Source organism: Prorops nasuta, unplaced genomic scaffold (assembly GCF_024137725.1).
Source record: "Prorops nasuta isolate Cenicafe-Biocafe unplaced genomic scaffold, Cenicafe_Pnas_1.2 PNAS00013, whole genome shotgun sequence".
In the NCBI taxonomy this organism is placed as follows: domain Eukaryota; kingdom Metazoa; phylum Arthropoda; class Insecta; order Hymenoptera; family Bethylidae; genus Prorops; species Prorops nasuta.
The window spans coordinates 3,912,173-3,925,671 of NW_027116810.1; the positions used below are offsets into that span (position 1 = coordinate 3,912,173).

A 13,499-nucleotide genomic window follows, 5' to 3' on the forward strand; every position below is an offset into this window, starting at 1 on the left:
AGATATGGACGAGTTTAATGTAGATAACAAAAACTGTTTATTTAGGATAAATAAAGGAAACAAGAGTATTTACAATGTTTTTGTACATAATAACTTTAACCTATTTATGTTTGTGTTGTTCGTGTATTGCCGCTGCAGGTGTGTACGCATATGTGTCGGTCGCTATGTCGCAAGTACAATTATCGCCCGCTGTCGGCGCTTCGCTCGGTAGCCACTCGGCGGGGCTTTCGGGAACGGACCGGTAGGCGGCGCGGCGGTAGGTGGCCTTACGGGAGGGCCCGGGGAGCCAATATGGCGGAAGCCAATATGGCGGACGCCAATATGGCGGTCAACGGGGGGGCTGCAAATAAAAAAAAAGGTTATTAAAGCCTGAAAGAAATGGCCGTTGGTCCGGAGAACTCCTGGACTCGGCCGTTAGTCATGGGCATAGTCGGAGGGAACGATGTGGAGGACGCGGAGAACTCCTGCGCCAGGAAGTGCTCGGAGAACTCCTGAGCAAAGGATAGGTATACGCGGAGAACTCCTGCGTAGGATCGGGTTGGATGTATCCGGAGAGCTCCTGGATACGGAATGCTCAACTGGGTCGGAGCTCGGTCTTATATACCCAGTTGAGCCGCCGAAAACGGAATCGGCGCTGCGGAGCGGCCGTTTTAAGAAGTTAAGGAGGGGCATGACGAGGACTCTATACTTGGCGCACGCTATAGTATAGGCCGCGGTATCGGCACTTACGCCACAGCTCTCCCCACCACGCGGTATCGTGCATGGGGCAGCGCCAAAGCAAGCGTCTCGTCACACCTCCCCCTTCCTTCCAGACCGATAAGATGTTCGTTCGGTCTCTTACTTATCTTCTCGCTCCCGGATTGGCCGGATGGTGGGGCCCGTCTTGTCCAAAAATTTTGCCCCTAGGGACTTTTTCGCGGCAGTTGGGAGGCTTGGTGACTCGGACTTTTTGGCGGGCTGGCGGTGAGCTGTCACAACGTGGGACCTGTCAACTCGGAGAAGAGATGTTATAATGGATGTTTTCAGGCTTCCCAGCCTCTGTGCGGACCTAAGGGGTTATTTTTGGAATTATTATGGCCCGGAATAAATTCCGGACACTGAAAAATGCTCACTACTTCAGGTTTTTAGGCCTGAAGTAGGAGTGGATATGTGACCCTCGTCGTCGCAGGATCCAGCAGCCGGTGTCGGTCTCGACGCGGAGGCGAGCGTTCTGTTGCTTCAGCTGCCACATTTCCACACGGTGCCGTATCTCCTCGGGGATCCCGACCATGGAGGTTTCCCGAGGGATCTCCAAGGCGGGTTTCGGAGGCGGCACCGGCTTCGATGACGGCAGCGAAGCCGGGCTGGGACGAGGGGAGACCCGGTGGATGGGCCTGGGGCTCGTTGTCGCCGGTTTCGTCGGCCTCTTCGGCCGGTTCGGCGGTGGCGGCATACGGAGTAAATCCTCAAACGACCCTGTAGAGGTCGGAGGCAATAATGCGACCAGTTCGGCCTCAATCTCCTTAATAGGAGAGAGTCTCGAGGGTACTGGTGCTGTCATCTCGGCCAAGATGGCGTCGATGTCCAGCTCCAGCACCTCGGGATCGGCCGAACCGGTCGCGACACTATTCGCGGACGGTGCGAGGGCGGACGCTGGCTCATTGGCCGGCGGGCCCGGAGGCGCGGAGGCGCGAGGGTGCGCGGGAGGCGCGGGGGCGCGTGGCGGCGCTGGTGGCGCGGCGGTCGCGCGTAGGGGGCGCTTGAGCGCTGAAGCGGGTGGAGGCGCAGGGGCCTTCCGCTTTGCGGCCAAGCGGGCCACAATGGTGGCGCGGCTGACCGGGCGTCCGGTCGGAGCCGTGACGTCCGGCAGTCGGCTCTGTGGAGGGTGTCGGGGGACGGGAATCACCCGTCTCTCGATGCCCAACGTGGGCTGCTGCGGGGGAGTCGGGGGGAACGCTTCGCGAACGCGACGAGCTTGCCGGTGCTGGTCCATGATCGACCAGGGTATGCTTTTTGGGCGTCGTTTCCGGCCTTATATAGCCCATCGACGCGATAGGAGAAAGATGTACTTCCCCTTCCTCCTGCATTTCCGGACAGGGTTTTAACTCCTTTATGTGATGGTCACCTATAGTTCGACCATCTATACTTCGGAGCCTAAAAATGACAGGTGATGGTGCTGCCACTATCGTGTATGGGCCGGAGTATCGCGGGGCCAGCTTGCTTGCGTAGTTCTTTGACGCGTCTGATAGGTGGTGCTCGCGCTTCATTACTTTGTCGCCCGGCTTGGGGCGCCACTTTCGGCGACGGAGATTGTAATGCCGTTCCTGCGCATGCGTTGCCTCTTGTTGTCGTTTGTGGGCCTCTTCCCTCGACGTTCCTAAACGCATCAATTTTTGTTCATGGGCCTGAACGTCCTCCCTGGTGACTTCTCGGTTGGTAATGTCGGTGTGTTCGTTATGAAGCGCTCCGGGTGCGTTCAATGATCGCCCAAAATTTAGGAAAGCTGGACTAAAGCCAGTACTGGCTTGTTTAGCCGTATTTAGAGCAAATATGAGCTCGGACAGCTTTTCATCCCAATTTTGGTGATCTTTACCGACATATTGACAGATCATTGTTTTGATCGTCCGGTTTGCCCTTTCTACGGGATTGCACTGCGGGGAATATGGCGGCGTCCGTCTGTGCTGAATCCCGAGTTTTTGAAGACCTTCGCTGAATTCATGGCTAATGAATTGTCGGCCATTGTCAGTCGTAAGGATTTTAGGGCATCCAAAGCGGAAAATTACCAGCTCTCGGAGGGCTTTTAGGCAATTTTTAGCGGTAGCGGTTCGGAGGGGTTTAACTTCTACCCAGCGAGTGAAACGGTCCTGAATAACTAACAGGATATTATTACCTGTTTTTGACCTAGGTAGTGGTCCGACTAAATCCATTGAGACCGAAACCCACGGTTCGGTGCTGTGTTTAGTGAACATTTTTCCGGCTACTCCTCGTTGATTAATTTTATGTTGCTGACAGGAGGTACATTTCTGTACATGTCTTTTTCCTTCTCGCAACATTCCGGGCCAGAAATATTGTTCTGCTAAACGAGCCTGGGTACGGGCAACCCCTTGGTGTCCGGCCGTTGGTTGGTCGTGACACTCTTCTAATACTCGCGGGCGAAGTTCGGTAGGGACGCATTGACACCAACCATGCTGAGGATGGTGGTGGTACAATACGTTTTTGTCCAATAGGTAATTGGACAATTTCTCGGGTTCCTTGGACAAATTTTTGATTATCCGGTTGTACCAAGGACAAGTGACCCCTTCTAACTGGTATATCTCAGGATCCAAGTTAGTTTTAACGGGTGCTCGGGATAAGGCGTCTGGTACGTGGTTGGAAGCGCCTTTTCGGTATTTTACTTCAAAGTCGTATTGTTGGAGAGCCACGGACCATCTGGCTAGTCGGCCATTGGGTGCGGAGAGATTGCGAAGCCATTTTAACGAAAAATGATCGGTGATTACCGTGAAGTGATATCCTTCCAGGTAAGGTCGTATCTTCTCAATTCCCCAAATGATGGCTAGACATTCCTTTTCGGTGGCGGAGTAGTTAATTTCGGCTCCTCTTAGCGTTCGACTTGCGTAAGCAACCACGTGTTCTTCGCCTTCTAAATCTTGAGTGAGGACTGCTCCTAATCCAACGTCACTGGCGTCCGTTTGTAGTGTAAACTCCTTTGAGAAATCTGGACAAGTCAGGATGGGGGCCTTGGTTAACTGTTGTTTAAGTTGCTGGAAGGCGTTTTCTTGTTCGGATTGCCAATTCCAGGGTTGCTTCTTCTTAAGGAGTTTATTCAGCGGTTCGGACGTGGTGGCGACGTTTGGTAGGAAGCGGCGGTACCATGACACCATACCGAGGAATCTTCGGAGTTCGTGTAGATTGGTCGGTGTGTCTATGGCTGTGATTGCCTCTACCTTGTCCGGGTCGGTGTGTAATCCATTCTGGTCAATTATATGTCCCAGATATCTGAGGCTTGTTTGTCCAAATTTACATTTTTCTGGATTAATTTGGAGATTTGCCTCTTTCAGTCGGCGTAATACTTCTTTTAGGGCTTGGAAGTGTTCCTCGAATGTACTCCCGAGCACGATTATGTCATCGAGGTACGCGAAGGCATAAGGTTCCATAGCTGGACCTATTACTCTGTCCAAAAGCCTTTGGAAGGTAGCCGGTGCGGAATGTAGGCCAAAAGGCATTACCTTGAATTGGTAATGGCCTCTGCCTGGTATGGCGAAAGCCGTAATCGGTCGACTATCCGGATCTAGGGGAATTTGCCAGTATCCGTTTCTCAAATCAATTGTTGAAAGATATCTGACCCCCTTAAGTTTGTCCAAAATATTTTGGACCGGCGGTAACGGGTATGCATCCCGTTCGGTAACAGTATTGACTTGTCGGAAGTCAATACAGAAGCGGTATTTTCCGTCTTTCTTTCTAGCTAGAACGATCTCTGAATTCCATGGACTGTCGGAAGGCTCTATTACGTCCTCGGTTAACATTTTGTCCAGTTCCTGGTCAATGATATCCTGTAGCTTAGGATTGTAGGTCCGATAGCGTTGACGGATGGGTTCTTGTCCAGTTTTTACTCGGATGCAATGCTGAGCCCAAGTGGTATGTTTTCTGGAAGGTTTGGTAGTCCGGAGCTCTTCTTGTACCATTTTGTCTAGTTTTTCTCTCTCGGAGGGAGAGCATCTATGTAGGCCTCGATTCGCCTCGGAGGCGATAAGACACGCTTTTACTGGAACAGAGGTACTCCATTGGAATCCGATACGGTTCAGAAAGTCTAGTCCTAATAAGACGTCTACTGGTAAGGTCGGTAAGATGCGGAAGATGTGATTTAACTTCACTTTTTCTATCCGGATCTTTAAGCGGGCGATTTTTGTAACCGAAATTTTCTCGCCATTAGCCAATCGCGTAGCTTCCTGCAAGGGATTGGTTAATGGTGTGCACTCTTGGAATACTTTTGTTCCAATATAGGAGTGTGTAGCTCCTATATCAATCAGGGCTCGGTAATTCCGGTTATTGATACGGAGTAAGATATGAGGACGCGGGTCTCTCAATCTTCGGTAGGGGGCCGGGAGGCTTCGGTTTCCTCTCGGCCCGCAACGGGGTTTCCCGGACACGGACATTCACGGGAGTATACTCCTTCTTTTCCGCAACGGGAACAAAACAACTTCCGAGGTCGTTTGCAATTCTTGCGGTTATGTCCTCGTTGTCCGCAATTCCAACAACAGTCTTTAGAGTTATAAGCAGGGCTAGCGGTGGCTACTGCTTTTTCGGATCGAGGTTTCCTAGATTCGGATTTTCCGGAGAATGCCTTGTTCAAATCTAGGTTGATCTCGAATTCTTGTCCCAGCTCAATTAGGTCGGCTAAAGTGTGTACCTCCCTTCTCTTAATATAGTTTCTATAAGCCGGTTGGAGGTTGTTATAGTAGCGATCCAATTGTGAAGCCTTGGACATTTCCCCATGGCGGCGCATAAGAGTTCCTAGTCCCGTGATGTAATCTAGGATTCGTTCCTGCGGCTTTTGTAATCGCTGATGTATACTTTCCTCCATAGCGACATGAAACCGTGCCGGTAGGTATTGTCTGCGGAAGAGAGTGTTAAACTCTTTCCATGTGTTTATTTCCTCCTTTACTAAACGATACCATAAAAGAGGTTGTCCTGCCAGAAGGACCGGTACACAGGCAAGTAACTCGGCTTCCGCAATCTGGTAACTTTCTTGCAATTCCTCGATTTTTTCTAGGAAACTTAGGGGATCTTTCCCTTCAAAACGAATACCAGACTTACGTGCCCACTCTAGCGCTTGGCGCGGGTTAAAATCGGGCTCTTCGTCCATGGTGCTAGCTGACGAAGTATTCGGTTCAATATTCGCCAAGTGATATTCCACTAGCCGGGCGCGTAGCTCGTCTCGGTTTCCTTCGGTGGATAATTGCAGTGAAGCAAGTTTCTTTGCTAAATCCGCCTTGCTGAACTTGTAGATGAAGCCGGTCGATGTTTTCGGTCGGGGCATTAAACCGTCCTTTTGATCGTTCTCGGTCCCTGTTCGGGCGCCAGTTTGTAACGTGTTTTGTTGACGAGTTTAGTCGTCGCAAAAACCGTTCGGTTCGCTTGACCGAGAAGGATCAAAATAAATATGGACAAGTTTAATGTAGATAACAAAAACTGTTTATTTAGGATAAATAAAAGAAACAAGAGTATTTACAATGTTTTTGTACATAATAACCTTAACCTATTTATGTTTGTGTTGTTCGTGTATTGCCGCTGCAGGTGTGTACGCATATGTGTCGGTCGCTATGTCGCAAGTACAATTATCGCCCGCTGGCGGCGCTTCGCTCGGTAGCCACTCGGCAGGGCTTTCGGGAACGGACCGGTAGGCGGCGCGGCGGTAGGTGGCCTTACGGGAGGGCCCGGGGAGCCAATATGGCGGAAGCCAATATGGCGGACGCCAATATGGCGGTCAACGGGGGAGCTGCAAATAAAAAAAAGGTTATTAAAGCCTGAAAGAAATGGCCGTTGGTCCGGAGAACTCCTGGACTCGGCCGTTAGTCATGGGCATAGTCGGAGGGAACGGTGTGGAGGACGCGGAGAACTCCTGCGCCAGGAAGTGCTCGGAGAACTCCTGAGCAAAGGATAGGTATACGCGGAGAACTCCTGCGTAGGATCGGGTTGGATGTATCCGGAGAGCTCCTGGATACGGAATGCTCAACTGGGTCGGAGCTCGGTCTTATATACCCAGTTGAGCCGCCGAAAACGGAATCGGCGCTGCGGAGTAGCCGTTTTGGGAAGTTAAGGAGGGGCATGACGAGGACTCTACACTTGGAGCACGCTATAGTATAGGCCGCGGTATCGGCACGTACGCCACAGCTCTCCCCACCACGCGGTATCGTGCATGGGGCAGCGCCAAAGCAAGCGTCTCGTCACAAGTGTAAATATCAGATTGATTTTACACAACCTAACAATATAGGCTCTTTGTTGGGTTTTTCATCAGATCGTGTTATTCCACCGAACACACTAGCTGAATCAGACGAGCCCGTAAACATTATAAGAGTAAATATTCTACGAATTGAATGCAACATTACAGCGGGTGCGTACAAAAACGGTAGACCTCGACATGTTATACATGAATTTTTTCCGAGTGTTCAGCCAGGTTATAAAATCGCAGAAACACCGAAGAACGTCATTTACTTGCCAGTTATTGCGAAAGTAATTGACCGTCTCACCTTGCGTATTCTCGATCAGGAAGATCGCATAGTAAATTTCGGAGGTGAAGAAATCACAATTCGTTTACATATTAGAAAATGTTGATTTACAAGAATACTTATAAATCACCGATACTCAATGAGCCTATCAGTCCAACTGCTGCAGCAGGACAGAATACATTGAGTGAAGGTAACGCTGGAGGACAAAATACATTGAGCGAAGGTAACGTTGGAGTATCATCAACAAGAAGAAATATCACCTTTCTACAATCACTGGGTTTCAACGTTAGAAATAAAAATGGATCCATTAGATGTAACCGCTCAACCGGTGTTCGACAATCGCATCACTAAAATGGAAATGCATGCATACAATCCTTATGCAAATGCCTCATTGGGAAATAGTGATGAAATTCGAATTCCTATACAACAGCAAGATTTAATTCTTCTACCCTGTGAAAGTTATCTCTACATTGAGGGAAAGATAATCGTTGGAACCCGTGCTCCGGATGCAGCAACCCAAGATGTCGTAGGACTTGACTGTAATTCCATGGCATTGTTGTTTGATGAAATTCGTTATGAATTGAATGGTATTGAGATTGATCGCTGCAAGAATGTGGGTATTACTAGCTTTATGAAGAATCTCATCTCCTTAACTGCTGAGGAAGGTGCAAGTCTACGTCATTCAGGATGGTTTCTAACAGATCACAGGTCTACGAATCATTTCAACTTTTGTGTACCATTGCAAATGCTGTTGGGTTTTTGTGAAGACTACAGAAGAGTTGTAATAAATGCACGTCATGAACTCTTTCTTATTCGAGCACGTGATGATATAAATTCACTACATTCTTCGAGAAAAATCATCAACTCCTAAATTGATTTGCAAAAAGTGAAGTGGAGGATTCCTCATGTATCACTGAATGATTATACAAAACTTAAATTTCTACGTTTGATTGAGCAAAACAAAAGTCTAACCATGGCTTTTCGTTCCTGGGAACTCTACGAATATCCACTTCTACCTGAAACACAGAGGCATACATGGGCCGTAAAAGCTGCAACACAATTGGAGAAACCTCGATATGTTATACTAGCATTTAGACAAAATAAGAAGAGTACGCAGCATATGGAGGTGCTTAGATTCAATGACAGTTTTGTTCGTGATGTTAAAGTCTATCTGAATTCAGAATTTTATCCATATGACCGAATTGATAGTGCTAGCGAAAAAACCGTTATTCTGTACTATATGATATGTATGTTAAATTTATCCATTCATATTATGCAGGAGAAAAACAGTCGAAACCAATGCTTAATTACAAAAACTTTGTGGAATACGATCCTCTCTTCGTCATCGATTGTTCGCATCAAAATGAATCTATAAAGTCAGGCACTGTTGACGTTAAAATTGAGATTGATTGTACTAGAAATATTCTAAGTAATACTACTGCGTCTTGTTTAATTATACATGATAAAATTGTTGAATATAACCCGCTTACTAGTATTGTTAGAAATGTAAGTTAATAGACTAGATTTATATGTATCTTACTAATGTAGTGAGGGATAAAGAAAAAATAAATAAATAAGATATAATAAACATTTATTGATGTCAATCCTTAAAAACATTCCTTACAAAGATTTCCAAAATTTATCTTATGATTATCATTGGGTAACTTTAAATTCTAAATTATTGTATCGTCCTCCAACATATAAGATTTTTAATGTATTCGCTGATGCAGCATTTTGAAGTTCTTTGATTAGTTCAGGCGACTCCAGTAATTTCATCATCCTTGAGGGTAGGAAGAACCATTCGTCTGTGGCCAGCTTCGCTATTAATTTCTCTCCATATTTGGTCTTAATTTTCACTAATTCAGTGATTTGATACTCCTTATTCTCCTCAAAAGTATTCAGCTTTACGAAAGTCTTAGGTTCGTAAGTTACACTTGCAAGTGCATTGATCTTGGTTAAATCCATTTTTCTGTGAAAAAACATAGAAATTAAGAAAAGAAAAACATTGAAATAGAATAGCAAGAAAAGAGAATAATAATAAAAGAATAATTCTTACCACCCAAAAGAGTTTCTGTGGTACAGAGAGGAAAATATTCGGAATATAGCTTTGCACTGGATCTTTCACCTCCTTGAAGCTTCTATTGAAAACTAACTGACTGAAATTTCTCGATTGCTAACAACAAGGGTTTTAAAAATGATGGAAGGGATAAGATGCATTCATGGAAGGGGATGAGATGCATTCTTATTGGAAGTTAATATTTGGGTGGTTGGGTATTCTTGCCCGCCTACGAAAATTGCGTCAAACAAGTCGTAACACGTTACAAGCGGTTTCTCCTGAATTCTTTTAATTGCATAATTATGTTGTAGACTTTTCTAAAGTGAACTAGGGAAAATTTGCGTTAAACAAGTCATGACACGTTACCAGTGGGTTCTCCAGAATTCTTTTAATTGCATAAACGTGTTGCAGACTTTTCTTAAGTGAAAAGTGAAACGGGAAAATTTACGAGCACATTCCTCTCGATAGCTAGACATATAAAAAAATGAGAGAATATGAAAAAATCGGGGCTCTAAAGGGGTCATAAATCAAGTAACATTAGTCTAGACGTTTGTTTTAAACAAGTCATGGCACGATCTCAGACGTCCGGTGCTCGAGCATATCCGTTCTAGAAGTTATCTGCACACTCTACAATCAGTTCTCCAATCGCTAGAATGGTGCCAATACAGTTTCTTAAAGTCTAGGTAAAAGTTATGTTTTTTTTTGCTTTACCTACCCCTCCAAAAAAATGAAGTGCACTGACAACTCTTTCCCTTTCTAGTACCTAGCCTGCTTGTTAGATGGATCGTATGATATGCTTACCTGAAAAGCTAAAAATGGCTAAAAGATAAGTCAGGGAAGGCTATAAAAATTTGTAAAACTGTTTTTTATTCAATAACTAAAGTTTTACTATCAGTTACTCATCCAGTCTCCATGTCTCATCCTCCTCCTCCTCCTCCTCCTTTTTCATCCACATCCTCCTCTTGAAGGCTAGCTTCTCTATAGCCGTATCCCGCGGTACCGCGAATGTATAATTTTAGTCAAACATCTTTTTTAAATTGAACTAGTTCACCCGTGTGTGTAATTACGTAATATTAAAATACCATTAGCGCGAAAGAAGATTAAGAAAGGCAGTCACCTAGCGGTGACTACTGGAACTAGCAATTAACTCAACCTAGTTTATCTGTGTAGCAGAGTCGGAAATAGTTAGGCTACGTAAGGTAACTAACCATCGACTTCGAAGGGTGAAAACACCTTCCCTCAACTAGGTCCCCGTAGGATAACTAACCTACGGTACCATAGGGTGAAAAATACCCCCTCCCTAACCAAACTCGGTCCCACTATAAGACCGTCCAACTGTGACATAGGGTGAAAAATACCCCCTACCTAACCAAACTCGGTCCCACTATAAGACCTTCCAACTGTGACATAGGGTGAAAAATACCCCCACCCTCCCTAACCAAACTCGATCCCACTATAAGACCCTTTCCTTCCTCATCCCCACCACTACCATACTAAGGCTGTGTTCGTTTTTGTACTGCCAGTATCGACAGTATAACAGGTAACGTTCGTTTATACATTGCAGTGCGCTTTTACGGTACTGTGAAGTTTTTATGACGTAATGATTTTGATGTCATTTCCTACTGCGGGTACTGCAGCCAATGAGAACCGCTTAGTCGCAGATATTCAACATTTGAAAACTTCAATGTTTTTATAACTTTTTATGTCACTTCCTACTGCGAATACTGTGCCTGAAAAGGTAGTGTAGCTGCAGTACAGCAGACGACACCAGCCAAAATACGAGTAAAGGGCATTACATACACGGCAATACACGCAAATAAATGCCATCAACGCAGACCTTCATATTAATGTGTATGTTGCGGCTCATTTTGATTTTTAGTTGTAGGCTACTCCAGTCAAATTAAGGTTAAAATGCTCAAATATATATGTATAAAAATACTTAAGTTTAAGGGTCGTATTCATAATCGAGACTTAATTATAAGATCGCCTTAAGTTCGGTCTTCAGATGGCGTCAACATTCATAGTTCTCTTATAAGCAATTACTTGAGCACTGGTCTTAAGTTTATTCTTCATCAATACGATCTTATTTTAAAATGACTTGTTATGATTCATGATCATGTCTTATTTTAAAACAAGGAAAATCTTAAGATTATTCTACTTATATGCATTCATAATTAAATAAGACGATCTCAGTTGATCAATTCGACGGACTTATGTTCAAATAAAACGATCTTCACCAAGTCATGTATGGAGATGACTTAAGACAACTACATAACCTCATAAGAACGTTTTGTGAAAATTTATTAGAAGATTGATGATACTGGAAAATCTGGAAATAGGTTTTTCATTCTTTGGATTTATATTTTTCAGTTAAGATTACAATTTTAATCTTTGAATTTCAAATTAATAATTATTTTATATTATTTTTAAAAAGTCATTTACTGCGATATTTAAAATTTTTCAAACACTTTTTTTTTGCCAAAATATTGTTTTCGCTTGAGAAATCTTAAAATGAATAGCAGAATAGATGAACTTTTGGAGGTAACTATGTCAAGTGATGAAGAAGAAGAAGAAGAAGAAAATGAATATATGATATTACGCATCCCAAAAAAATATATACGTGATGGTCAAGATCCATTCAATTTTTATAATAATTTTGAATTCAAAAGAAGATTTCGTTTTGAAAAAGAAACGATAATGTATAGAATTTTACCAAAAATAGAAGAGGGATTGGCAAAAATTAATAAACGTGGGTTACCAGTTCCTCCAGTAATACAATTATTAATCTGTCTACAATTTTATGCAACTGGAAGTTATCAGGTTAAAGATTTTGTATGTATTAAATTTCATCTTCAATATATAAAGATTGATTCGTTTTAATTTTAATTATAGCAGAAACATAATATTAAATGTAACGAGCTGCTTAATTGTAAGAACATAATGCTGTATATAAATTTACCTATTAATAATAGAAAATTAATATTAAGCTATTATTGTTACATTTATTATTTTACTTGCTAAGGTATATCTAAAAAGTTTTTGTTATTTACAGCTTGTACTTGGTGATATATCTTACATTTCTCAATCAACTATATCCAGAGTTGTATTCCGAGTATCTATACGCTTGGCTAGTCTCCTTAATGATTATATAAAATTTCCTTCTTCTGTGGAAGCACAATTAAATAATAAAAGACTGTTTAATAATCTTGGTCGACGTAATGAAAGTTTTGGCTTACCAAGTATTTGCGGTGCTATAGATTGTACTCATATTCGTCTAGTTCATGTCAGGTTTCAAAATTTAGATGAAATATATAGAAACCGCAAAAATTATTTCAGTTTAAATGTGCAGGTATTTCACAATAGTTATATTTTAGTCAAAGTATATTTCAATGTTCTCACAATAATATTATATATTTTTTTATTAGACTGTAGTTGGCCCAAAAACAGAAATTTTAGATATTGTTCCTGAATGGCCTGGAAGTCAACACGACAGTAGGATATTTCAAAATTCTCGAGTTTATATGCGTTTTTTGCATCATGAGTTAAACGGTATACTTGTGGGAGATAATGGTTATCCCTCATTACCATTTCTATTGACTCCATTTGTAAATCCTGAAACAGATGAACAATTGAGGTATCATTTTGAAATGTTTATCTTTTAATATTCAGCTAAATACCACCTTAATAGTATACATGATGAAAAGTCGACTTAAGTCAGCTTAAAGTTAAGAACTTACTATAAGTTGACTTTAAGTTTACTTTTCGGTCATCTGTGCTATTAGAGTGATATACAAATATGAAAAAGTAAAGAATAATGAAAATAATATATATTACAGATATAATATTATTCATAAAAGAACAAGAATTATTGTGGAAAGAACTTACGGAATTTGGAAGCGTCGATTCCCGTGCTTGTCAAGAGGTCTATCATTAAAATTAGTAACATCAACATCAATTGTTGTAGCATGTGCCGTATTACATAATATGGCATTAATATTTAATGACATATTAGAAGAAGAAGAAACTGCAGAAATGCAAAGTGAAGATGAAGAGGAAAACGTTGTAAATACGCATTGGCAGCCTGCCGAAGGTCTTGCATTTCGAGATGCCCTCATCGAAAATTTGTTCAGATAAGAAAGTATGAACATTTAGTATATATAGGTCAATCCATCCTAAATTTGCGCTTAGTTTACAAATTGTTTAAAAATACTTGTTTTATGGTTTTCATTGAAAACTAT

General features: G+C 43.0%; 2 protein-coding genes across 2 annotated transcripts in view; one reads left to right on the forward strand and one right to left on the reverse strand.

Moving 5' to 3' along the window:
• The window catches only part of LOC136778025 (opioid-binding protein/cell adhesion molecule-like), a 1,000,824-nt gene that overhangs the window by 851,528 nt on the left and 135,797 nt on the right, over positions 1-13,499 (reverse strand). The window lies entirely within an intron of this gene.
• On the forward strand, positions 11,773-13,395 carry LOC136778090 (putative nuclease HARBI1). The gene is made up of 4 exons (XM_066734700.1): positions 11,773-12,093; positions 12,314-12,610; positions 12,687-12,895; positions 13,098-13,395. Exons 1-4 carry the CDS (start codon positions 11,773-11,775, stop codon positions 13,393-13,395), a joined length of 1,125 nt encoding a protein of 374 aa, XP_066590797.1.